This window comes from Poecile atricapillus, chromosome Z (genome assembly GCF_030490865.1).
Source record: "Poecile atricapillus isolate bPoeAtr1 chromosome Z, bPoeAtr1.hap1, whole genome shotgun sequence".
Lineage (NCBI taxonomy): Eukaryota > Metazoa > Chordata > Aves > Passeriformes > Paridae > Poecile > Poecile atricapillus.
In genome coordinates this window covers 17025563-17051006 of record NC_081289.1, presented here as the reverse complement: position 1 = coordinate 17051006, position 25444 = coordinate 17025563, and the positions used below count along the sequence as shown (strand labels likewise).

Below are 25444 nucleotides of genomic sequence, written 5' to 3'. Positions count from 1 at the left end.
GATTTTGGTTTTTTTTATTGTTTAAAATTAGTAAAACCCTGCCAAATTCTACTGCCACACCTGTGTAAATCCAGAGACTTGCGTCAGAGTATATTCACCTGTGTAAATGACAGCACTTTTTAGCCAAAGTGTATAAGCGTCAGATCTTAAACTAAGCAGGCTAACAAAAGACAAGACTGCACTGAAAGACAATCCAGGCCTCAGATGTTCTACTGGTTATAACATCTGAAATGCTTTAAATTAAATTAGAAGGAAAGGAGAGTTAATTTCTTTCACTTTTTTAAATTTTATTTTAAAGAAAATCCCTATTTACTGTTGAAATTATCCACCAATATTTTTCACTCTGGTCTTAGAAAAAATGCTTGGATTTTTTGGTTGGTTGGTTGGTTGGTTGGTTGGTTGGTTGGTTGGTTGGTCTGTTTTTTTCTTTCCCCCCTTGATAAGACTCCCACAGAAATGTGGATATTGATACCTCAGTCGCAGAAGTATCTCACAGAGGCACTGTACCTCTTGGAATATTCTGTCATTCTTTTGTGACTACAGTTTTTATGGTTTGATGTTTCATATTCACCATGACATTTTGCTGTGCTTGGCAGCATGCACTGATCTGATCTTTCTCCAGTGCCTCAGTGGCGCAGAAAACGTTCTCAGATGTTTGAAAAATTTATTCAACCTCATTTAAGCATATACCAGTTGCGAGAATCTCTTTCTCTTTCTATGTTAGTCAGATAAGCAAAGATTACTTCTACAAGCTTAAATTGTTTGGCATCTTCTAAAGTTTCCCACGTCAGGAAAACTCCAGACTTTACTAAGTTCTGGTTAATTTGCTGGGCTAAACAGAATTTAGGGATTTATTAAGCCCCTGCTTGTGAGAATGATAATACAAACTCTGCTTTTTCATAGACTTTTTTTCCTTAAACCTATAAATGCCCACTACACGTGGTTTGTTGTGGGGTTTTGGTTTTATTTTACAGTTCATGTCTTTTTTATTTCAGGCTGATCCATTTATTCCTTCTGTGGACATTTCACTTATCCTCTACCCATTCAGCTGTTGATGGGGTAGCCAGGTGTATGAAAGCTGCTTTACCCTCAGCCAAGTCTGTTATAATAGAAGTGATGACAACCTTTCTTGTCTTGCATGGTATGCTGATGCATCAGTAATAACAATATTTCTGCAATTTTTTTCTGCAGGAGTTGGTATTGATTTTACAGATTTCTATATTGCTCTGTGGTGTTTGATGACTTGATATGGCTTTTCTCAGTTCTCAGCTAAGAAATTGCTGATAATTAATAGAAATTGTTTGTTGTAGGGAGAAATAAAATGAAAAAAATGTGACTGAATTGAAAGATGACAACCATTTCACATTGCCACATTTTCCACTTCCCACTGCAGGGGTGCTACACAGCCAGTGTCAGGTGCCACAGCGGTGCAGGGCGCTCCTTAGATGTATCCTGGAAAGGGAGTTGGGAGGCTGCCTGGAGGAGCTACCACCTAGTGTGAATGTCAGGAACCCAGGAAAAGTGAGGAAATCCTCACTCCAGAGCAAAAGATGAAAGGAAAAGATGGATAAGACAGACCCCAGCTTCCAGGATGAAATTTATTTGAGATAATCATTGAGCAACCTGGTCTAGGGGGAAAGTTTCTCTGCCCACGGCAGGGGGTTGAAACAAGATGATTTTTGTGGTCCCTTTCAACTCAAATCATTCTGTGATTCTATGATTGATGCTCCAGCCCTTAGTGAGTCTCCCCTCCCTCCCTGCCATGCCTTTGTACCAGGCCTGCTCCATCTGCCTCCTGTTCCTTGCTCCAGAGGCAAGGTTTAGACAGCTCAGGTTTAGACAGGTATTCTGGGCATTCACCTGGGCCAGGTGCCTCAGCTGGAACATGGATGACACTCAGGCCTCCCAGGTATCATCATTTAACTGCAAAAGTGTACACAGAAGGTGCTGAGGGTCACAGGAGCAGATCAGGGTCTGACTTTCCCCCATTTTGGCTGCTTTGAGTTTCAGCTTTAGGTCGTTTTGCAATACAGACTTGCCACCTCAACTGTGTAAAATGCTCAGAAGCTAAATATCATCCCTTGTGCTGCTTTCTTTTACTGCTTATCCCCTCAGCTCTGGAGAGGACTCATAAAGCAAAGGCAAGCTTTTTTTTACAACAGATTTAAGTTACTACAAGTGACTTGCAGTTTTATTTTGGAAGGCCTTTGTGGACCATCAGAAATTTGCAGGTTGAAAAAAAAAAAAGTTTTCTACTCAATCAAATGGACTTGCCTGACAGGATTCTCCTATGAGTAAAACTACACGTCCCCTCTCAGTGCTGGAGTTCCTTTCATCACGTAGGATCACCTGTAGCACTCTTGCCTAATAAAGTATATTGACTTATATTTAAACAGGTGGGTGGCTTGCCCTTTTGCAGCATTCTGTGCCATCTGAGTGCCTGTGCTGGCCTCAGGAAGCCTCTTGCTCTCTGCTGCTCAGCTCACTCAGGAGTTAGGGCTGACAGATTCAAAACTACCTCTGCTCTTAATAATTTCCTTTGCACTGCATTTCCTCAAAAGAGGTCACGGAAATCAGGGGCCTGTCCCTCTGCCTCCCCTTCCTTAAAATCACTGTTACAAGTGGCTCTGGGATGATCACACCCCCAGTGTTGGAAGCACAAGGGTGGAGTGCCTCTCCAGCAGTTATTCTAGGAACACTGACGCACTGAGCTGAGGGAATGTACAGTGGATGCTCTGTGTATGTGTGTGTCTGCAGATGCCTTTGCCACAGATTTCACCCAGTGTTGTTAAACACATCCTGAGTGACCTTATTTGGAGGCCCCATTCTTGTCACACTGCCCACGACTAAAGAAAACATCCTGGCTCAGCTCACCTACGTGAAAAAGATGAGGTAAGCACAGCCCACTGGGTTCAGGACCGCAGCATATACCAGCAGTTTCTGCAGTGTGCCTGCTCTAATGAACTGAAATGAAGGGCCTCATTCCTCCTCCAGCTGAAATCCTTGGCACAGCCCCCAGGCAAAGCAGAACCAGTCCCTAAAAGGTTTTGTTTTCTGAACAGAGAGTGTTTCTGTCATTTTAAGGGGGTCTGAGTTTTCTTAGGTGTTGTGGGAGAGAGGATGGGTGTAATTTGTGGTGAGAGCTGCTGATACCCTCAATTAAAAAAAAATAAATCACAGAATCACAGAATGGCCTGATTGGAAGGGCTCTTAATTTCATTTCAAACCCCTGCCATGGGCAGGGACATTTTCCACTATCTCAGCTTGCTCAGAGCCCCATCCAACATGGCCTTGGACACTTGCAGGGATGGGGCAGCCACAGCTTCTCTGGGCAACCCGTGCCAGGGCCTCCCCACCCTCACAGGGAACAATTTCTTCTAATACCCCACAATTTCTTCTAATAACCCTGCATTTTTGTCAGTGTGAAGCCATTCCTCCTTGTAATGTTACTCCAGGTCCATGTCAAGAGTCTCTCTCCATCTTTCTTGTAGGCTTCCCTCAGGTCTGGATGGCAAAAAATGTTCTGGTTTGCTGTTGAGGCTTATAAGGCCTGAAGTTTGTCTGGATTCTGAAATCTGCCCTGTGCACACCCAGTCCTGCTGACCTGCCTACCCAGGCAGTGTGTCTTGTCTGAGAAAGTGTCACACTGACACACAGCCTCAACAAGAAAGTCACTTCAGTCATCCATCTCCTATTGTATTATGCTGCAAGGGCCCTAAAAGCAGGCTGATGGTTTTATTTTGGGAAAACTCTTTGGTTTATATAAAGTTTCCTATTTCCCAACATTATTATCTCAGCTTGGACTAGAAACATCCAGGAGCCCCTTCTCTTCCAAGTATTTCTAGGATTCAACAACATCTGCCACTACGTTCATTGACAGTTTCCAATAATAATGGATATTTTCTCTTTGTTAGGCAGAAGACAAAGATTGAAATTAAACTTTGCTGTAACCTAATTTTAAATTTACTTCAATCTCTTGGATTCATATGTTTCACTCTGATTTGCCTCCCTAAAGAAGAGATAAAAAAGGCTTAAGTTAAAGAAATTAGGAATGGAAAATGAAGAGGGAGAGGGGAATGCAGTGAAACAAGAAGACAAAATATGCAGACATCATCATCAGCCAAGGGCACTTTTTCTGTGGGACAGTAATAACAGACAATGTGAGTGATACGGTTAGAGCTGCCTCAGTGCAATTGCAAATGTTGCACTTTAGCTCTGAGACTTATTTTTTTCTGGGATCTCTTAGAAACTAAAACTTCATTGGAAAAATCTTTGCTCTCCATAAGTTTTAAGCATAATTTTTTTAACACAAAAGCCTAAATAATAAATGAAGAAAGTCATGCCTGAACATTGTCCTTGTACCCAGTGCTTCTAATGCAAGGAAAATAGAAAGATTCCCTAAGCCACTGGAAGACCAGTCCATGATTCTGGAGTCTTTAAAGAAACACAGAGATCAAAGTTTGTAAGGAGCAGGGCAAGACAAGTAACAGTGGCTTAAATTTTTCAGCTAAACTCTGTTAGCTCATCTTTGCTCAGAAGCTGGGTCCTGTTTTCTGAGGTATTTCTGTGACAAGGAGCACATTGAGGAAGATTTATGAGACTGAACAGAAATCTGGCAAAAATATGCCTTGAAATCTGCCCCTGATTCAGGTTTTCCTTCACAAAATGACTTTTCAGGTAGATGTGGAGCTACAATTTTTTATTTTTTTTTCATGCAGTGTAGACACAATAGTTCTTCATGTTGCTTTCTCAGCATGCAACATTGCTGGCAAGGAGGAGCTTGTGAGTCACATTGTGCAAAGGTTCATCAGCTGCTGGGACACTGATCCTGCACCTGGGCCCTACTGATCTTTGGCCATTTTCATAGTTGTCACAAGCTGGTGCCATGACAGGGCTGGTCGGGAAATGTATTCTCTTTCAAATAAGTCAATCAGGATGTTATTGTCATTTTTATCGAGTTCTGGACTCTAATCAAACTGCTCAGCTTTCCAAAAGCAAGATTTCTTCACTGACAATTTTTTCAAAACTTAGAAATATAACTTACCTTTTTTTGTTGTTGTTTTTAATTTTAAAAAAATCTTCTTTATTATCCTTTCCATTATGCCAAATGAACTTTCTTACATGCAAGAATCTAGTTAGCCCATCTGCATGCCCTGAACATGACTATGTCTCTTTGACACTGGTGTCACTTCTTGACCCTTTGCTCCATGGTTGATTCCTCCTGCAGTCTCCACTTCTGGTGGAAGAATGGAAATTAATTCAAGGTACCACCTTCATGACCAGCTGATGACCAACTCAGCATGAACTGAGGTTGTGGAGAATGCAAACATACATAAGAAATGTCATACACAAGAAATTTCGGTCACCCAGGAGGCCTGTGAACCTGCATGTTGATGGTTACAGGGGATGTAGGAAAAAAAATCCATTGGAGATTAGCTTTTTCTTTTGAAATCTGCAAGTTTCTCTTTAAAATGTACAAACATATCTGCAGATTTGCTCAAGATTTACAGAAAGTGTAAATCTGTAAAGACACCCAGGCATGCCCCATACATATCCACTTTCCTACTGTTTCTATTTCTGTAGTCATTGCCTTTGCAAAATCATCATCATCATCATCATCATCATCATCATCATCATCATCATCATCATCATCATCATCATCATCATCATCATCAAGTGGTTTGGGTTGGAAGGGACCTCATAGCCCATCTCATTCCAAGCCCACTGCCATGGGCAGGGACACCTTCCCCTCTCCGAGGCTGCTCAGAGCCCCCTCCAACCTGGCCTTGGATACTGTCAAGGATGAGACAACCACAGCTTCCCTGTGCCAGGGCCTCACCACCCACACAGTGAAGAATTTCTTCCCCATATCCAATCTAAACCTCCTCTTTGTGATTTTGAAGCGATTCCACCTGTGTTTTGTCCCTGGGTTAAAAGTAAACTGGCTTGTTCCTCACTGGATAACTGAGGTAGTTAAAGCTCGCTGACACCTATGCTGATTCGCATAATTCCCTTCTTTGGGTTTTTGCATTGTTTTATTGACTCTTCAATAAGCTGAAAGATTTGTGTTGGACTAGTGACTCCTGGGCTCATACATAGGCAATGTAACTCCAGGAAAAAAGTGGAGCTCCAGCTACCTGGAATGAGTCAGGATGGATCATTTCTCATTAAAAAATAAAAAGGAAAGGAAGCTCTTCTCCAGAGTGCCCTGAAACAAACATAATTATAAACAGTGTTGTTTTAGATATCATCACTAATGATTTCTTGTTTGACGTAAGTCTCTGGTCTGGTCTCATTGTCCTTGGAGAAGCTATTCCAGAGCTCTCAGCTATGGTTCATGAAAGCATACAATAAAATTGTGAGTTTTAAACAGTTAATTGTGATGGGAAAAAAATTAGTCCTAATCAATTTTGGTCCACACCCTGTGACAAAAAATAACCAACAATTATATGTGCTCATGAGATCCAGGATTGAATAATATGTTCAAATCTCATGGTCCAAGGACACAGCTTGTTCAGCTCATCTGGACTTATTGGCCCCTTGGATTTTGGCCAAACACTTTTCAGCAGCCTATGGGTTCCAAAACAAACATGCTTTTGGACTGAGCTGTATGCAGAACTTGGCTGGAGAGAAAAAAGAAATCTCTGCTTGTGGCTGCATACTTGGTTGTTTGTTTTTATAATTTTTTCCTCCAATGACAGCTATTTCCTTAGCCAGGATTACTCACTGCAGTTCACTGCAATTCCAGTTTGCATTACATATGTTAAACCTAGAGATTCCCGGTGTTTTACTTAGCCTGAGTCTCCTCCTCAGTTGTCCAGCAGCTAGAAGAGATTCTTACTTCCTACTTTAATCTTGGGTTCTGACAAAGAAACCGAATGTCCCCTTAGCTTCTGCAAGTCATTGTGAATCCAAACATGGAGCACAAGAGTTTGCAGTTGGGCCATTTTTTGAAGGAACAGTCACCTGTAGTTTAATACCTGGGACCTAATTGTCTCCTCCATTGCTCAAATTGATGCAGGGTGGCTTCAGCAAGTGGCAAAAGTAAAACAAAAAAAAAACCCAAACCCCAAAAAAACATTGCAAAAGAGATATGGGCCTGTTTATTTCCTTTTATAAGCATATTTTTAATTAGATAGCCAATACTTACCCCAGGTTGCTCAGAGCCCGTCCAACCCGGCCTTGGACACTGCCAAGGGTGGGGCAACCACAGCTTCTCTGGGCAACCTGGGCCAGGGCATCACCACCCTCACAGGGAACAGTTTCTTCCTCATATCCAATCTAACCCTGCTCTCTGTCAGTGTGAAGCCATTGCCCCTTGTCCTGTCACTCCAGGCCCTTGTCAAGAGTCTCTCTCCATCTTTCCTGTGGGTTCCCTTCAGGCACTGCAAGGCCACAGTGAGGTCACCCCTGAGAGGAATGATGGGTTTGTCTTTACAAACAAGCTGTGGGTCAGTTGATAAGATGTACTATCAGTGAGAGACGACAGAAACAATGGGATGGATTCCAGTAGAAGATCAAAGGGGCACTAAAAGAACACTATGAATTCTATAAAAGTTAAGAAGGGATTATGCATGGGGGGGGGGGGGGGGGGCGGGAAAGGTATCACCGCCGGTATCAGGCGTTCCGGGAAGCCTGTACCTCTCAAGTACCTCAGCCTATGGGGAAAGAGAGAAGGGACAAGCGGCCGGGAATTAGGATAAAAAGGAGGCTGCGCCCTCCAAAAATTTGAGAGACCCCAGGGGAATGCCCCATGGCCTCTCCCTTTATTCGAATAAAGAAAAAGGACTCCTCTGTCTCCTTTTTGGACATAAACCTCTAGTGTTTGTGGATTAATTTTCCTGACACCCCAAAGCCTTCTCTTCCCCAGGCTGAACAATCCCAATTGTTCCCTCAGCCTTTCCTCCCAGCAGAGCTGCTCCATCCCTCTGATGCCCTTGGTGTCCCTGCTCTGGCCTGGCTGCAGCAGCTCCCTGTCCTTCCTGTGCTGGGCCCAGGGCTGGATGCAGCCCTGCAGGGAAGGCTCAGCAGAGCTGGGCAGAGGGGCAGAATCGCCCTCCTCTGCTGCCCACACTGGAGGCTCAGCCCAGCACAGGGAGGGGTTTTGGATCCCAGAAATGGCACTGGTGCTGTTCCTTGCTCTGAATGTGGTCTCAGGCTGCGCTGAAGCCATACAGTTCATGGACCTGTGTCTCCCACCGAGCTTTGTGTACCTGTAGCTGAGTTTATCCTGTACATGTGAGTTATCAGAAAGCCTTGTTTTTTCCATTTTTTTGCCTTTCCTCTCATGGTACTGAATCCTTCAGATGATTTCTGCAGCCACTTGTGTAGGTAAGAGCAGGAGGGATGCTTTTCGTTAATGCACAGGACTAATGTGTCTTGCGTCAAGACCTTACAGAAGATGCCAACCTCTCTTAGACTCTTTCAGCAAAGCACGGGCTGCTCTGGTGACCCTTTTGAGACATCTGTCTGTGTTTGATCCCCTTTGAGCTGCTTTCCAGAGTTCAACCAGAGCTTAATGAATCATGAAGCTGTTGCAGGGGCTGTTACAGGAGATGGGTAGATGGGATTCTTCCTGATGCATCTTCCCCTAGCTTTGAAGTTGATCCTGCACTCATCTAAGAGTTTGGATTCAAGCCCTCCCACAGTCGTTCTCCATCTAAATATCTCCATAGAAACAGAGACATTATTAAGTTTCAAATTACCTATGAGGGAGCAGAAAATGGGGTAAACTCATCAAAATGTTTCCTATTCTTCAAAGCGATGTGAGGCTTATCCACCATCTCTTGTCCCCAAAATTCCTGGGAGATTTTTCATCCCCCAAGCTGAGAACACAGAGTGGGAAGGGAACATGGGAAGTGCCCATGCCTCCCAGGACACCTGGACACTGCCCAGACAAGAAATCTGAATTACACAAATTCAATACATTCAATACATGTGTACCAATACATACTCTGGTTCTAGAGGTGAATAAAAACTAGTTCTGGTGGAGAAGTTAACAGAGCATTTCTGAATCAAGGAAAAAAACAAATGTTAAGAGGGATTTAGAGTCAAAACACTACCAAAAATGTATAAAATTTTATTTTATGAATACATTAAACTATTGTGCGCAGCACATACATATAAAAATAGAAGCAATTTCACAAACAATTGATTGGACAGTTTTGTGTTTCTTGCAAATTTACAGTCTTAATTGTGAGTCCATATTGAGTCAGAACATGAGGTATATTTTAGTGAAAAAAAAAAAGTAATCTGAGAACTTTGGCACCATTTTACTGTGCAAAATAAAATCTTGGAATTGAAATAATTAGTGAGGTATACAAATATTACTCTGCTTTTCCACTGTGTGTGTGTCTGAGTCTCTGTGTGTCTGGAAAAAATACATTTATTTAAGAACATGATTCAGTTCCAGCCAAATCTGCTTTCTAAGAGGGGTGGATTAAATCATAGAATGTTATGGGGTTTGCCTGAGGAAGGAAAAACTGTAAAAATAGGCATGAATTCCACAGGAGAATCCCATGTGCAAAATGTGGGCATGACAGGCTGCTGTGGAGCATTCACAGCTATGCTTTCAAAGCTCATAGCCCATGGCATGACCCCTGTTAATGCACAGTTGAGATATATTTTGAAGTTCCTAATTTTGCCCTGATTTGGGAACTCCCTTTAGTTTCATGAGTTTTCTTTATGTAGTCACATACCCTTCTTTGATTTCAGCTGTGATTTCCATGTTGATCTGGCTGGCATTGAGGTGTAATGAGGAAAAAAGCAGTGATATAAAGAATAACTCGGCAGAGTGACTGATGGGGCTTTCCATGCCCACCAAAACTGCATCCAAAAGGGTCTGCAGTTTGTAAGAACAGTCTCAGCCTAGCAGGCTGTGACTAAACAGACTTATAGAATCACAGAATGAATGAGGTTGGAAAACACCTCCAAGATCATCAAGTCCAACCTTTGACAAATCCCCACCTTGTCAACCAGAACTACATCCAGTCATTTCCTGAGCACTTCCCGGGATGGTGACTCCACCACCTCTCTGGGCAGCCTGTTCCAATGCCTGACCACCCCTTCAGTGAAGAAATTCTTCCTGATGTCCAACCTGAACCTCCCTTGGCACAGCTTGAGGCCATTTTCTCTTGTCCTGACTTCTTGTGACCTGGTCTACGGGTTGTCCTCTCTTGACCAGTGTGTGCAAAATGGAGTCAGTGAGTCTGATTCCCACCCTGTGCCAGCTGTCCCAACACTTACCAGTCCTGCCAACAATCACTTTCTCTAGGCTGCCCTGCTTTAAGAGAGAACAGACTTCATCCTGTCATAAGGATGCTAGATTAAGCTGTGATCAGAAACAAACTTGTGTGCTGGTATTTGACCTCTCTTTCCTTCTACATCCCTGAACTCTTCCATACTTCTTCAAACTTCATTTCAAAGACAATTAGGAATATAACACCAGGATACAGGTTGCCAGCTAATGTATTTCGGCACAGCTCTCTGTACCTCTAGGGACTCTAGGTCAATGTACTGCCTGATACTTTCCAAACTTTTCTTTGACCCACTCTCTCCCCACTCAAAACATCCTGATTTTTTACTTCAAATGCACATTTTCTCAAAGCAAACTGCTGCACATGTAGTGGGTGAACAAAGTGTGTCATTCTGTCTTCCCTTTGAAATACTGCAAGACCAGAAAATTAAGAGCAGTTATTTTCACTCCTTTCCTTCCAAAGCATCCCATTCCTATACTGTGAGCAGCATTCCACTCTTTTTTTTTCTCTTAATTTACACTGTGATCATCACTTACATTTGAACCAGATAAATTCAAGTATCAGTCACACTAGAGATGCTGGAAAACTGTATCTTGTTCAGAAAACAATTGCCTTGACAGTTTCTCGGGAATGGCCGTGGTGGGTACATCCTTGTGGTATGTCCTTTGGGCCAAATCTTCTGCAGCTATAAACTGGTAGTTTTCCTGGGCTGATTTACTCCAGCTGAGGATCTGGCCCTGACAGTGTCTCTCCTGCATGTCAGAAGGCTCAAATTCATCACGAATAGACAGCCCCTGCAAATAGAATGGCATGTCAAGGCTGGACATAGCCCCATTTTGGCTGGACGTGGGAGATAATCTTGCACTCAGATATTCACTTCTGTAGCAGCATGGTCCATCTATGCTGAAAATGCTCATGCTCTGACATTGCATTGAATCTAGTTTCAAATTTAGGAGCACGCCACCAATGCAGGAATCCCAAGGCTTCTGGTAGCTGACATTTATAGTGACTATTGACTTAGGGCCTCTTAAAATACTCTTTCAAAGGCACAGAGAATGCAGCTTCATTGGAGATCTGGAAAAGGGTTGTCAAAATAGCAAGGCAAGGTTATGTGCCATTTGTACAGCTTCTAGGAGAGCTTTGAGGAGTGTTTCATCCAGCTTGCTGTGTTGTCTTTGAAACTGATGCTTTGCAAGTGACAGAAATTGGAATTATGGCACGAATTCCTCTGTCCCAACATAGGAAGGTATGCTTGTGTAGCCTCCTTCTTTCTCTGTCCTTCATACCTCAGGGAGGTATGATAGAGAAGAACCAAATATACTTAAGATGGTGACAATTCAACACAGAGTTTTCTAAAATAACCCTTTGCTGTAAGCTTCCATGAATTTCTTATATTTTATAAAATGCATCCCACAGACCAGTTCTAGTTATTAGAGATTAACAACATTCAGGTTAAATGAAATAGAGTGACTTAAAATATTTCTTTTCTTTTATATAAAAACACCTGGGCATCAGGAGACTGGGATGATCAATTCATTAAACGTATGTAATTACATAGATGCACACTCACACATCCCATGTCTAAATATATACAAATATTAATATTAAAGATGTACGCATCTGTATTGGAGGTAAATCTAAACTAAGCTCACAAAATGCCATTCAAAATCCTGAGCTCCAAATCAGTTTTGCATTTGGGACCCATCTGTGATTTATCCTGTGGCCCTTCCCACAGGAAATTGATTGTAGGTCTTCATTCTGCCAACCAGTCCATGCGAGGAAACCCTGGAGAATCCCTTCAGAGACAGAGGGGCTCCGGGAACAGACAGTTTGCTTGTGTAGAAACAGTTGTGGAATTGCACCTTAATGCTCAAAACAAGTTGAGGACTTTACAGGACAGGACACAGTCTGTAAAGGGGGGTGCAGGCAGATATTCAGATGGAGCAAACTGCCTGAAGCTCTGGTGAAACAAAATCATCTGCTGATTTGGCCCATGATATGTAAACAGCTCACTACAAAAGGTTATTATCTGAGGTAAATAATATTTAGTAAATCACCTATGATTGATTAGATGGTTGACCACAGCCATTCCACGTCTTCCAAAAACTTCCGTTGCACTCCAGCTTGCATTGCTCTCTGTACAGCACCAAAGGAGGCACACAGCCTTGTAAAATTTGTACAGAGTAGAAGAGAAGCAGCATTGTATTACATACGCAATGTGATGAATCTAGTACAAATATTTTTATCCAAATATACACATACATATAGAGATTTCTTTTTTTTTTTCATAATGACCAGTATAAATACTTTACCTGGGAGGTTATTCCCCATGTGCAAAACAAAACAGTGTGTCCTGGGATTTAATCTTCTGTTTTGCTGGTGCTCATATTCTTGGTAAGAAGTGGGTCACAGTCATGGCAGGAGAAACCTTGTTCCCTCTCTTCACCCTGCCGTGTTTGCTCAGGGCTATGTAAGCTCCGCGGTGAATGTTGGATTCATACGCGTTGTAGTTATTGGGCAGCAAGGTCTCCTTGAATTTGCACTCATCTTGGAAAACAGCCTAAGGAACAGCAAGGGGAGGGGGTGGGGATACAAATCAGGTACAATCAATATTCCACCAAGGCCCAGGTCATTTTTCTTCCTCGCGTTTTTACACCAGGGCTCACTGCAGTGTGCGACAGGTGGTGCCGCAGCCACTGCGGCCAACAATAAATCTCCCTCCTCGGTGCTAATTTGGTGTCAGATGAACTCAGATGCCACCTGTCCAGATAATTGACTGTGTATTTCCTGTGGCAGATCGAGTTAATTCATTATAAATCATGGTTTTCCTCATTTTATTCGCAAGTAATGACTTTTGTCAGCATCACACCCTCTCACCCAAACAACAGCTTTAAGACCTACCCTCTGCGAGAAGTTCTGTCATTTATAAAAAAAATTATATGCTGGCTGTCAAAACCTTCAAAGCTTTTCCAAACAGCAGTGTCCAGGGTCAACTACTTGCTTGAATAAGAGATTTGATTAGCAATAAATCTTTTCTCTTTTAAACCATTAGTAATATTTAACTATGCAGCCGGTTCTAAGCTAAGAAAATAGTTTTAATTTCCTCTATGTCAGAACACGAAAATCCAAGGAGAGGGAGTTATTTGGGAGAGAAGGTGCAAGGACAAGCAGGAATTCAGAGGAAATTAAAAGAGAAAGCAGAATAATTTTCTGATTTCCAATGTCTGGCACATAAGATGCCACCAATGCATTTCTATTTGGGCATCTCTGCGATAACACCCCACAAAGCCTGTAAGAGTTTAACTTAAGGCATCGTACTCTGCAAGGCGAAAATGCACATCTCTTACAGTTTTTGCAAGTGTCTTTGAAGATAAACAAAACTGTATTGAAAGTGGGAGAAAAAAATCAAAGGGATTTCTGAAGCCAGACCCTGCACTTCTTTAGGAAAATTCAGCTAAGTAAAGTAGTTGGACTTGTGGTACTTTTTAAGTGCTTGTGATCACTTGTGATTGAAAGAATATTGCTAAAATATTGCTGAAATGGGACCTTAAAGTGACCTACTGTCATTGTGAGTGTGAGAAGGAATAAGTCAGGTTAGTAATAACCACTCACAACATTTGGCATTATTTTAAACAACTGCAATGCTTTGTTGAAATTACAGCTGTTCAAAAGGAAAGACTCTGCTGTTCCTTGACAAAAGAGATTGATACAACCAGTGCCATTCATTACTTTGAGATGGGCTGATTTTTCCTATTGCCCAGAGCCAGCCTCTTTCAAATGCATCTCCTAACAAGCACTTTTTCTCCTGGGTGTTGGGACGGGAGATGTGGAGATGTGTGGCTCACATCTCAGAGGTTAAACTGCAGTTAGATATCAAATCATCTAGATGAGGATGATGGTATTTCAGTATGATTTGCATACCATTGTTAATAGCTATTATTATTTTCTCACCCTTTGCAACTGATCTCACAAAACTGATTATTAAAATAACCCCAGCCACACGTTGACCTTGTAGGGTAGACTTCCTATTTATTCTTGATGGTGTGGTTGTTTTTGGTAGGAGGGAGCATGTGATCATTATTTTACTAAGGGTAACTGTTGGAAATAGCTATAATTGTGCCTCTCCTACACACAGTGCAATGAAGGATGGAATCAAAAGGGCTCAGCTTTGCTACAATGTGTTTGCAGCGCTGTGACCTTAGAAGAAGCCATCTAATTAATCAGTACGATTTGCAGAATATGTTAATTTTCCTAAGATGTTCCCTGTACATTCTTACAGGAAAGCTTTAAAATCCCAGCCCTGTAACAGCCACGCTGCTCGTTGCATTAAATAGCACTGATGACAGCAGGCTGGGCAGGCTCCCTGTAACACGAGGGCTATTTTCTCTGCTTGTAATCAGAGATTTCCATAAGGAAAAGACTGAAACAAACAAAACCAAAACAAACTAAACCAAAACAAACAAAGCAAAACACTAAACCAAAACAAACCACTTCAAAACCTTTTTGTTTAAACTGTGAAAACCTACTTGCACATGTACTTACCGTCCCATACAACCTGCCCTTGCTGTTCATTGCAATGAAGAGAGCACTTTTCACACCAAGCAGACTTACAACTCCTCTTTCTACAGTGGATATTTCAAAGAGACCTGAAAAATGCAAAGTTTAATCGGAATGTTATCACAGAATCTAGAGCTAATGGAAGACAATTCAGATATATCTTTTTTTTTTAAACACGAACAAACTTGTTATATACTCTTTATAAGAATTATCTCCCTAATACAGCAAAATAAATACACACAGAGTAGATCTTGTGTTTCCCTACATGCCACAGGATTTGAAAATAATTATTCTAGAATTGTAATCACATTCTGTATAAGACTTTTGTTCTATCAAACTCTTTTGATTTGTCAAGCTCTGGACCTTTTCAATAAGAATTATTTTTATGTGATATGTTATACTTACAAAAGGTTTTTTACTGAGCCTTAAAGAAGTGTGTCTTGCATTTTGAAGTCCCACATGACATCTGCTGAAAAAGATTTTAGCAAGTGCCTTCTACAGGAAATTAAAATCCACATGACTAATGCTTTCCTTAATTCTTAGGGTATCAGCATAGCACCCACAAGAATGAGCAAACCAGGACCAGCAAACCCCTTCCATGGGACACACTGAGAGTCCCAAAAATACTGGTCAGCCAGGATTCAAGAATCATGCTTTGGCACTCTGGACTCAGCAAAAACCTCCCGGATTCAAAAGGCAAATGAGAAGGTGAGGAGCAAGAAAATGCAGCAGAGTCAGTTTTGGACCTGCTTTGTCTTTTCTCATCTGTGCAGCAAAGCAGGTAAAAATAAATTCTATCTAAATTTGTCTAAGCATTTTGTGCCACATTTCAGCCTGAAGGGTTCTCATGTTTATTGATCCCAGAGACTTTTAAAAGGCAACAGATGTAGCACAGATTAATAATATCAAGTCATAACATTTGCACTCTGTGAAGGGTAATTACTAGAGTTCACAGCAATTAAGTGACATCTATTTCATTTCTGGATGCAACTCACTGTATTGGTTTTCATTGTGAACTCCGCTTATCCTTCCGTCTGGGAGGATTTGAAGGTGAAACCCGATGCCCACGTTGCAGTAAAGCCTCCGCTGCCTCTTGATTCCTAGCAAATAGTCACTCTCCCAGTTCACATCTGCCTTCTCCCCTGACATCCCAGCCATGGACCTGGACAGCAGAGATTGCCATCCTCTCTCCAGCAATGTGCCATTAGTTCTGCTTACAACTGGGTGTGTGGCAGCAATCCGGGCTAGCAAACCCAGGAGAAGGAAGGCAGGCAACGTCCGGTGAGCGCTGGCGTCGCAGGACATAGTGATGAGAAGTCTTTGTGCCGTGGCCATCCGGTTCACCTCCTGGGCACGTGGTCAGAATTAATGGCCCTAAAAATACCGCCCTTCTTGTTTTTCTCCCTTCAGCATGGTGGCAGAGGCTTATTTTTGGAAAGCAAATAGAGCTTGCTGACCTGAAACTAAAGCTCGATAGCAGTTGGGTTGGGAGCAGAGACAGGCCAGCAGGACTCCAACTGGTGGGGACCATGGTTTGTAGATCCTGCTTCCCACTGGGCAGCCTCCGTTATATTTGATTGAGCCATATTTATAGTGCATGGGCTGTCCCTGCCCACATCATCACTCTGACATCAACAGCCTGCCCAAGGTGAGGCTGCCAGGGCTGTAACACAAACCTGCTGTCCTCCCTGCCTGCTGAGGTTGGAGTGCTGTCACCCAAGACTGGAGGCAGGAGTGGGATTTCATTGGCTGTGGGAAGCAAAGGAGTCAAATTGGTCGGGGAGTCAGAAGCCTCTCAGACAGCTGCCTTATTTAGAGAAGAAGGTGTAAAAACAGTTCTGGACCTCATCAGTGAGCAATGAGAGGTTTGCAGCCACTTCCTTGGTGGCACGATCGGCGGGTGCTTGTCGGGGCACCTCGATACTCGGGGACAATCGGCTTGAGGTGACCACAGCTCTTTTTGTGCACATCCTGCAAATCCAAGGTACCTGTTACTGAGAGACCCACCTGTTAACCTCTGTCTGTACCTCTGCAGGGAGTGCTCCTGGCTGGCTAAAGGAGAGGTAAGCCATGCTGCAGGGACAGAAGCCCCAGCTCCTACTGGTTTTATCCCAGCAGGAATTCTGCTGAGCAGGGCACATAGGCTGGAGCATTGATCTTGCAGTGACACATAGCTGGGAACATTAGACCTCTCTGTTTTTCACTGAGGTGACTTGCAAATGATCACACTTACCTGAGGAGGGTGTCTGCCTCCTGCAGGGGGGCAATCGTATTTGTAGAAGCAAGAGAAGGACTTAGGTGATATGTTAAAGATGAAGAAAAAGTTAAATGGCCACAGCTTACTAATGTTTCACTGTCTCCTTTCCTCTGGCCCAAATACTCACTGTTTTCATAACTTATGACCAGCTTAATTTGCCTCCCCATCTGTTTGCTCTGACTGTCTTGTTTCCCCTCATTTTCCACTGATACTGCTTCAGCTCCTTTGGAGTTGGACACATTAGACTTTTATCTCAATTAGTTTTGCAGAACTTACCAAGACATAAGTCAGAGGAAAATGGATTAGATTTATATAAATACTTTTGTCAATATGTCTGTCAGCTTCTCATAGCACAGGCCTTGCATCTTCTGTGTCATTTGAGGAGTACCTGGAAGCATAATTAAACTGAGCATACCCAGTGTGAGAGAGTTTGATATTAGCAGAGGTGTAATACAGGGCCTGAGACACTGCAGACTCCCCAGCATGAGCCCCATGAGGGGAAGGGGAGCCCCTGGCAGCCCTGAGGCAGGTGAACAGTCAGAGTCAGTGCTGTGAATATTGATTGCTCTCAGGAGACAGGGTCAGCTATAAAATAATTGGGAACCACAGGGCTAGGCCCTGGCTTGTGCCAGGTGACATTTCAAGGTCTCTGTGCCTTTGCTGAAGCTGAACTTGGACTATCACAGAATCACAGAATAACCTGAGCTAGAATGGACCCACTGGGATCACGCAAGTCCAATGCCTGGTTCTGCACAGGACACCTCAACAATCCCACCCTGTGCCTGAGAGCCTTGTCCAAACACTCCCTGAACTCTGGTAGGCTTGGGGTGGTGGCCAAAGGAATGATATCTTTTGCTGACAAAGAAAATCCTCAGATCCTTTTCTCTCCTGTTTTCTACTTTACCTGGTGATTTTTCATCTATGCAAAGCACACACACACACACACACACATATATATATACATATACATATATATATATATATATATATATTTTAGGAAGGAATAATACTAGTATTTTACACCTTCTTATCATAGCTGCAGTCTTCATGAGAAGGACAGCATCACTGGGAAACAAAGCCTGGGGTCCCTGTTACAAGAATGGAACACTGATTTCCCACTTTTTCTTATGCTGCATTCTGAAACCCGCCCATTCCCAATGCATGTGATTCCTGACAACACCGCCTGATCTCAGAGCCATCACTGTCTGTAAAATCATGCATTGTAATATTTTCTTTCCTGTTTACTTTTTTCCCCTAGACAACTTTCCAAGTGTAATGGTGCATTAGGGTTTTCCATCCTCAACTTTACTCACCTTTGCATCTTTTTGTGTCATTCATCAGAGCAAAGACAAACCATGGATTAAATGAGCTCCTCTAACTTTTGCTGGCACATCTGCCACTGCAGATTCCCCAGAAAGTGTCCTGATTGAACATATTAAAGGAACACTTTGTGGGATGCACCATGTCTCATCCCACTACCCCTTATTCTAGAAGTAAACCCAAATGGTCAGACACAAAACAGACAAACAAAGAAAAAAAGTCTATGGCTAGTCTATGGGACACATTGCCTTGTATTTTAGTCAGTCCAGCTGGAAAGTGACTGCTGAGGGCTGTGGTGACCCAGGGGACAGTTTCCTGCTGAGCAAGTCCATCTGACAGCATTCTGTATGGAAAGGGTGCACAGATTGTTTGCTCACAAAAAATCAGGACTTGTCTGATCTGTAAACCAAACCAAATAGCTAAAATTTGTGATTTCATCAGGACACCTGGTCCTCTTAAGACCTGCTGTCTGGCCCCAGACCAAATGTGTTGCAGCTGGGAGATGAAGTGCATTCTGCAGGCTTGTACTGCATCAGAGTTGAAATGAGTCTTGAAGCATTCTCCAACTGGATCTGTGGCCAGTAGGTTGCTGAGTTTCTGTGTATTAGCATCTGAACTGCCATGTACATTCTTGAGCTTCTGATTCAATTAGGCAAGCCTTGTTTGCTCTAAAATATGTCTTATTCTGCTTAAACTTGTTCTTTTGACCCATGAAGTGACTGTTTCCAGAAAACACACTGTAACCTTCTGATTTTCAGGTAGCATGTTGTCCCAGCTTCATGTACCCAGTGAAATTTGGGAGATACCAATAGCATTTGCAGTAAAATAAACCCTGTGAACTCCAAAATGGTAACAATTTACTTCAGCAATCAAACTCTGCTTACTCAAACTCTTAAGACCTGGCGTGACAGTGCTCACTGCCTAACTAAAACAACAAGATTTTACTGTCAGTATTTCAGGACAATATTAAAATAACACCTCTTTGGAGCACAGCAGTTCAGATCCACTTTCAGATAGTCTAAGAAAAGTCCTGCAGCTGAGCGGTAACATGATATGGATGTAGAGCACGTCTTTCAAAAAATGTGTGATGACTTAGGGCCCTAAGTTCCATTTTCAAATCTGTTAAAAGTCTCTCCCTATTTTAAGGCTTGGAAAGAGCAATCCCTCATTCAAACACAGAAGGACAGACTAAAATTGTTCACCTTGCCTGTGAAGACCCAAGCTGATGGTGGACAGTGGAGAAGGGAGATTTCCAGATGATAAATCTGCCTCTTGTGGCAGGGCACATGTTGCAGACTCTGGACAAGTTGCATAAAAATCTGTAATCCTAAGTATGACCATGGAGCTCCATCTGATCATCTTTAGGTTAATGGGGTTTGCTGGCCAGTGTGGAGAGATTCATAACACAGATACCAGGACTGTTATGAATGAAATATCAATGACAATCTGAAAGCAGCAGAAAAAAATAACAGAGCAAGGTATTTACACCCAAGGACCCCACCAAACTGTAGAACTAGTAACACTGAAGAGGGTGTTTTTGGCATCAAGGCTAATTTATTTGAATAGGACCACAGAAGAGCTGATTAATCAGCAGAAGACCTGAGCACTGGTAGCAGGAGGATGACAAAAAGGGTTGTAGTACTCTGTATTTGTTATTTCTCTTCCCATTACCCAACAGAGAGGCAGATTTGTTGTCACACTGATCCCCAAAATGAATAAACAGGACAAGAGACAGCAACCTTGCCTAAGAGCCTTGGTAGCTGATGAGCTCTGGGAGGCTGAAGCAAGCAAACTTCTGACCCAAAACTATCCCCTCATTGCAGCTGCTGACTTGTAAAGAATGTACAAGACTTGCTTAAACACAGTTTGTCATCACCAGTAATGAGGAAGCCAAGATATTAACAGGGAACCTCCATTTTGTCACACACACAGAGGTCTTAGTTAGGCCACTCAGACACATCTGGGCAGGGGAGTGTGTAAATTTAACAACTTAGAGTCATCTCAAATAAGTATCTTCCCATTTCTCTACAGGGAGATCTCTCACTGAGTTTTCACATGCCAGTTTCTTACAGGCAAGCACAAATCACAGAACAGCTTCCTGCTATTTTCTTTTTGGAGGGAAGTGGGAGAAAGGATCTGCTCCCACAGGAAACTCTGGAGGATTTAGGACTAGGTAGATGTAGCTTGCTTGGAAAAATGATCTTTTGGTTTACTGTTTATTCATGCTGAACTCATTCTCTGCAGAGCGTATGTCAAGCACAGAGACAGTCAAATATGCCCATCTTTGTCTCCTAAGCTGGCCAGGTCTCCCTCTCTATGTCCCACAGAAATGGGAGTGACTGTCAGAAAACAGAGTGGTGACTCCACAGAGAACCTGTGCCTTCCCACCTGGTACTGTGCCCACCAGCCCACACTGCTTCTCTCATCACCTCCTCAGCTGTTCCCACTCCACAAGGACAGGCAGTCCAAGGGTAAAAGGCCGAGCTGAAGAAAACAGAAGTGACAGCCACCACCCCCACAGGGATCTGCCTCATGTTATTTATTAGAAGAGATGAATGACAAAGGGACACGTTTAATTTGTTTTGTTTGTTTCGTGCACAGTTTTCTCATTACAGCAGAAACAGGGACACTGCAGGAACAGGGATGCTAAGTGCCACATTTAACTAACGTTTTGAGTAGGGAAACCAGAAATTCCCTTGTTTTTATTGTTGTTGGTGATGAGATTCTGTCCAGTGGCCCAGCTGACCTCTGTGATTCCTGACCATAGAACTATTCAGATTAAATGATGTAATCACCATAGAAAGTTAAAGGCAATTTCTGTCATTTGCCAGGTAATTGTGTCTTCCTTGTGTTGTGCACCATTAGCTCACTTGAGGACTTTCTCTTCCATGTCAATTCTTCATTCATTGGTCTGGGTCCTCTCTCACATTTCAAAGAAGAATTCTGAGACCTTTTGTGCAGTCATCTTAACTTTTTCCTGGGTTTTTCAAGTGGTGTTTTTTTTGTTTTTTTTTTCCCTTCATGTCAGGCAACACTTTAAGGTCTAAAGCTCGTAATTCATCATTCAAGCAGTTGTGATTTGTTGTTTAATTTCCATAGAAAGGATTGTGGTTTTGACATCTCCTTTCCTTTTCTGCCACTCTCTCCCCATTCCCACTGCACTCTGTTCATTCTACAAGACCTGCACAGTTCCTGCAGAGAGCTGTTAGGGTTGCATCCTGTTGGTATCTTCTGTGCTTGAAGAAGGGATCCATTTATGACACAATGTTCTGAGTTCTCCACAGAAGGATGACAGAATTACTTCCCTGATGATAGCCAGGACTTTATTCACAAGGTATCTTTCCAAGGCAAACAGAAGCTTTTTTCCCTTTGGTCAAAAATGCTCCAAACAGCTTAGCAGTCTCTTGATCCTTTAGAAGCTGCTGAGAACACCTTTAGCCTCTCCTTGAACACCTTCAGCATGCTCTCTCTGCATCCTTGGGGCTCTCTACTGGACTTCCTCCAAGCTGTTTCCTTCTCTCCTGTGCTAGGATGCCCTAAATTGACCATAGCACACCAGATGTGCCAGTGATGGGAAATAGTCCCTTCCCTCACCCCTTGACCTCCTGGCCACCTTTGGGCTAATACAGCCCAGTCTGTGGCTGTCCTGCCTCACCACAACTACAAATTTGGGTTCAGTTTTCTGCACCATGATCCCCAGCCTCTTCTCAAAGCAAAGCTGCCCCCCAGTCAATCAGTGCCCAGTCTGGACTATTGTCAGAAATAATGTACTCCAGGAGTCAAGGCTCTGCATTTCTTAATGCCAAGCTGCACAAGAATCCTGTCAATCTGTTATTCCAGCTTTTCAGGGGCCAGCTGGATGCCAGCCCTATCCTCATTGTATCAACATTTCCTACAATTTATTGTTGTCAACTGCAGACTTGCAGGTTAGGGAAAACAAACTAATTTGGGGGTAGTGATGGATTATTCTTCAAATGCCTGCCACATTCATGCAGGATGTTGTTTCCACTCTCTAAATTATTGTTCATTGTGATTTGGTTCTATGTGGTCATCACACATAGTAAAATACAGTATTTTTAAAAAAGGATTTGGTTTCTGCCAGCAAAGATCTCATTCTTATAGCCTCATCTTTTTACACTCATGTTTTTCTGTGTGTGATTTTAGATGTTTTCCTCACAATCCATGTCTATACAATACACTTGAATCTTCCCCCAAGGCACAGCCCAAAGACAATGTGAGATGAGTAAATGCAGTTCTAATTTGGTTGATTACAATGATTCATTGCCTATTATTTTTAAGGACTGCCAGTCCTTTTTTCAGAAAGGAGCCTATCTCTCTGTGGAAAAGTATCCTCTCCTTTCAGTGGACCAAGGAGACCTCAATATCAGTGCCACTTTTCCCACCAGAGTCTGGGATCTGTCGAAGAGCTGGATGCGAGTAGCTAGAACATCAGTACCCTCTCTACAAAAATCATGCAGGTTTGCGAGTTTCTCTGGTTTAAGGCTGTCTCCTTTTTTGCCTTGAAATGATAATTTCCAGTAGTCACTCTGAACAGTAGAAAATCTGAGTCCAAAGCAAACTTTTTGAGTTGAAGACTGCAGCCACCTTGTTATTTCTTTGTCAAGAACCACATTGTAAGGTATTTATTGTGATGGTTTTTAACATATGGAAGATCAAGATCAGATTCCTAAAATATTCTGAAAACCAGTTATAGCTTTAACAGTGAATGTGGTTAAATATAAAGGCTAAGTAATTTGTTCTATTAAAAAGCCCAAGTCTTATTTTTATCAAGTGATGTTATGAGGGCATGTTCTAAATCAGACAAAAGCTCTTCTAGCTACAAGAGCTTCACTTCTGCAATTTTTAATAGCCCAATTAAGTTGCTGCAGCTCCTTGTGCATGTTGTTAGTACAGAATTCCTCCTCTGACACTGACCAGATCAGGCAGACTCCAGAAGATGAAACATTTGAAGAAGACAGGCCAAGTAAATGCAAGATCTGAATGACAATGTCAAATTTATTTTTCCCCTGTAAAGATGAGTCTCATTTGGACAGGGTCTGGTTGTGATGGGTGCACAGGACTAGGAAATAAACCCATACATTTCATGCATTCATATAACACCTTTCCTGACATCCCTCTCCATGCTGTCCTGCACTTCTCCCTGTGCACAGGCCCAGTTTAGGATTACACTGCTGCTGCTGCTGCTGCTGCTGCTGCTGCTGCTGGGCAGCTATTCCAAGCATCCTTTCAGCAGAATGCGTATTCCACGCAGGATTAGAGAATGGTTTGTCTGATGCCCACTGGACAGGCGGTGTGGAGCAGGGTCAAGGCAAGCATGCAGCGGAGCTCTGAAATTTCCTTTTTGATCAAGCAAGGAGTGAGCATATGTTGGCAGATGGAATGTGTGCTCAGCTTACTTTAGTGGACTTTCAGCACTGACCTTTTGATGCATTCCTCCAGCAGCAGTACAATGGTTCTGCTTAAGTAAACTGACATAGACCATGTGCAAACCCAGCTTTCTTCTCCAGCCCACCATTTCTCCTACTGTTACAAGAAGCCTGGACGCATGGGAATGTTGTAATTTAATGTGTAATAACCTCTCATGGAAATAATGTACTGAAAATTAATGGTGCTCATGATACAATCTACGCTTAGAGAAGCCAGTTTAAGGACTGGCCACAGGAGTGCACATTAATATGTCCTGGGTTGCTGTACTTTGTATTAAAGTCTCTTGACAAAAACAGGAAGTTAAAGGCTCTTACGCCACTCCAGCTTGGCCCATCCTTACCTCTCCTTGACTGCTTTATGTTTTCCATCCTTTGTTTCTCTAAGTGTCTGGCAGGTCTGGCTGTGTATGACACCACTATAAAAATTAAGATGGATTAGGCAGAAGTAGCTGATCCAGCAGGCCAGCTATTAGTGGGCACAATGCTTCTCTAAAGAGCTACTTGTGACAGCATCATGAGTAAAAAGAAGAAAATACAAAAAAGAATGGCTCCACCATGTATTGTACAGAGCCTGCCCTTCAAATTCTTGATGCCTTTTTCATGGAATCATGAAATCATTTGGGCTGGAAGTGACCTTTAAAGGCCACGTAGCCCAACCCCCCTGCAATAAACAGGGAGAACTTCAACAGATCAGGTTGCTCAGAGCCCTGCCCAGCCTGACCTTGAGTGTTTCCAGAGATGGGGCATCCTCCACCTCTCTGGGCAACCTCCAATCACCTTGGTGTCCCTCTCTTCATTGGCTCCAGAAGCTTCATGTCCTTCCTGTGCTGGGCCCCCAGAGCTGGGCCACATCTCAAGCTTGTCCAGGTCCCTCTGGATGGCATCCTGTCCTTGAGGTGTGTCACTGCACCCTCAGTTTGGTGTCATCTGCAAACTTGCTGTGTGCAATTGATCCCACTGTCCATGTCATCGATGAAGACATCAAAAATGACTTGGTCCCATTGTGGACCCCTGGGGGACACCACTTCTCGGCCATCAGGAGGTGCTGAGTGACCTGCTGGGTCTCACACCCAGGCAAAGGGCCTGACTGTTCCTCATCCATAAATACCTACCTGCCATAAGATAAGCATTTGGAGAAGAAAAACTAGAAAATATTGTCCTCTTGCAGCAAAACGTTTCCCACTGTAAGCAAAAGTAAGATAAAAATGTGGTGTGTGCCATTTTGCATGTAGCAACATCAGTTTGCATGACTTACTTATAATTTATGGACTGTTTGAAAGAAAGAACCACTTCCAATGGGCAGGAACAAGTGCCCAAAATGGCTAAAAGCACATCCAAGATAACAACTGGTGGTCAAGCAGTGGTTTCCAAACAACTACTCAACAGAAGCACTCACATCCTCTTGTGTAGCTGGTCAAACTTGGGGCCAAGCTCCTGCCAATGACCTGCTGCAATTTCCATCTTTGATTGGTGAGCGGAGAGAAAGATTCATTTCTCAAAAAGGGAGGCTTGGCTGGCCTGTGCTGGTAGGATTTCCGCTATGGGAATAGGCATGGAGCACTCTGATAACTGGGGTGCTGCACACACGAGGAGTGGCGGAAGGAAGC

The 25444-nt window shown here is 42.9% G+C and overlaps 1 protein-coding gene and 1 long non-coding RNA gene across 6 annotated transcripts in view; one reads left to right on the top strand and one right to left on the bottom strand.

The window, feature by feature from the left end:
- Positions 1-9177: 9177 nt before the first annotated feature.
- LOC131573036 (fibroblast growth factor 6-like) lies at positions 9178-16360 on the bottom strand. Of its 2 annotated transcripts, XR_009276113.1 has the most exons (4): positions 15809-16360; positions 14799-14902; positions 12569-12816; positions 9178-11050 (listed from the first exon to the last, which is right to left on the bottom strand). XR_009276113.1 is itself a non-coding variant. In XM_058826610.1 (3 exons), the coding sequence occupies exons 1-3, from the start codon at positions 16146-16148 to the stop codon at positions 12640-12642; spliced, it is 621 nt and encodes a 206-aa protein (XP_058682593.1). In that variant the 5' UTR covers positions 16149-16360; the 3' UTR covers positions 9178-12639. The 2 variants fall into 2 exon arrangements, 1 of the variants encoding a protein (XP_058682593.1); XM_058826610.1 differs by having other exon boundaries at positions 9178-12816.
- A 330-nt stretch (positions 16361-16690) lies between these two features.
- The window catches only part of LOC131573037 (uncharacterized), a 24704-nt gene continuing 15950 nt past the window's right edge, over positions 16691-25444 (top strand). For all 4 annotated transcript variants that reach the window (XR_009276115.1, XR_009276118.1, XR_009276117.1 and 1 more), the window contains exon 1: positions 16691-16876. This is a non-coding gene — a long non-coding RNA (uncharacterized LOC131573037). The remainder of the gene's footprint in view (positions 16877-25444) is intronic.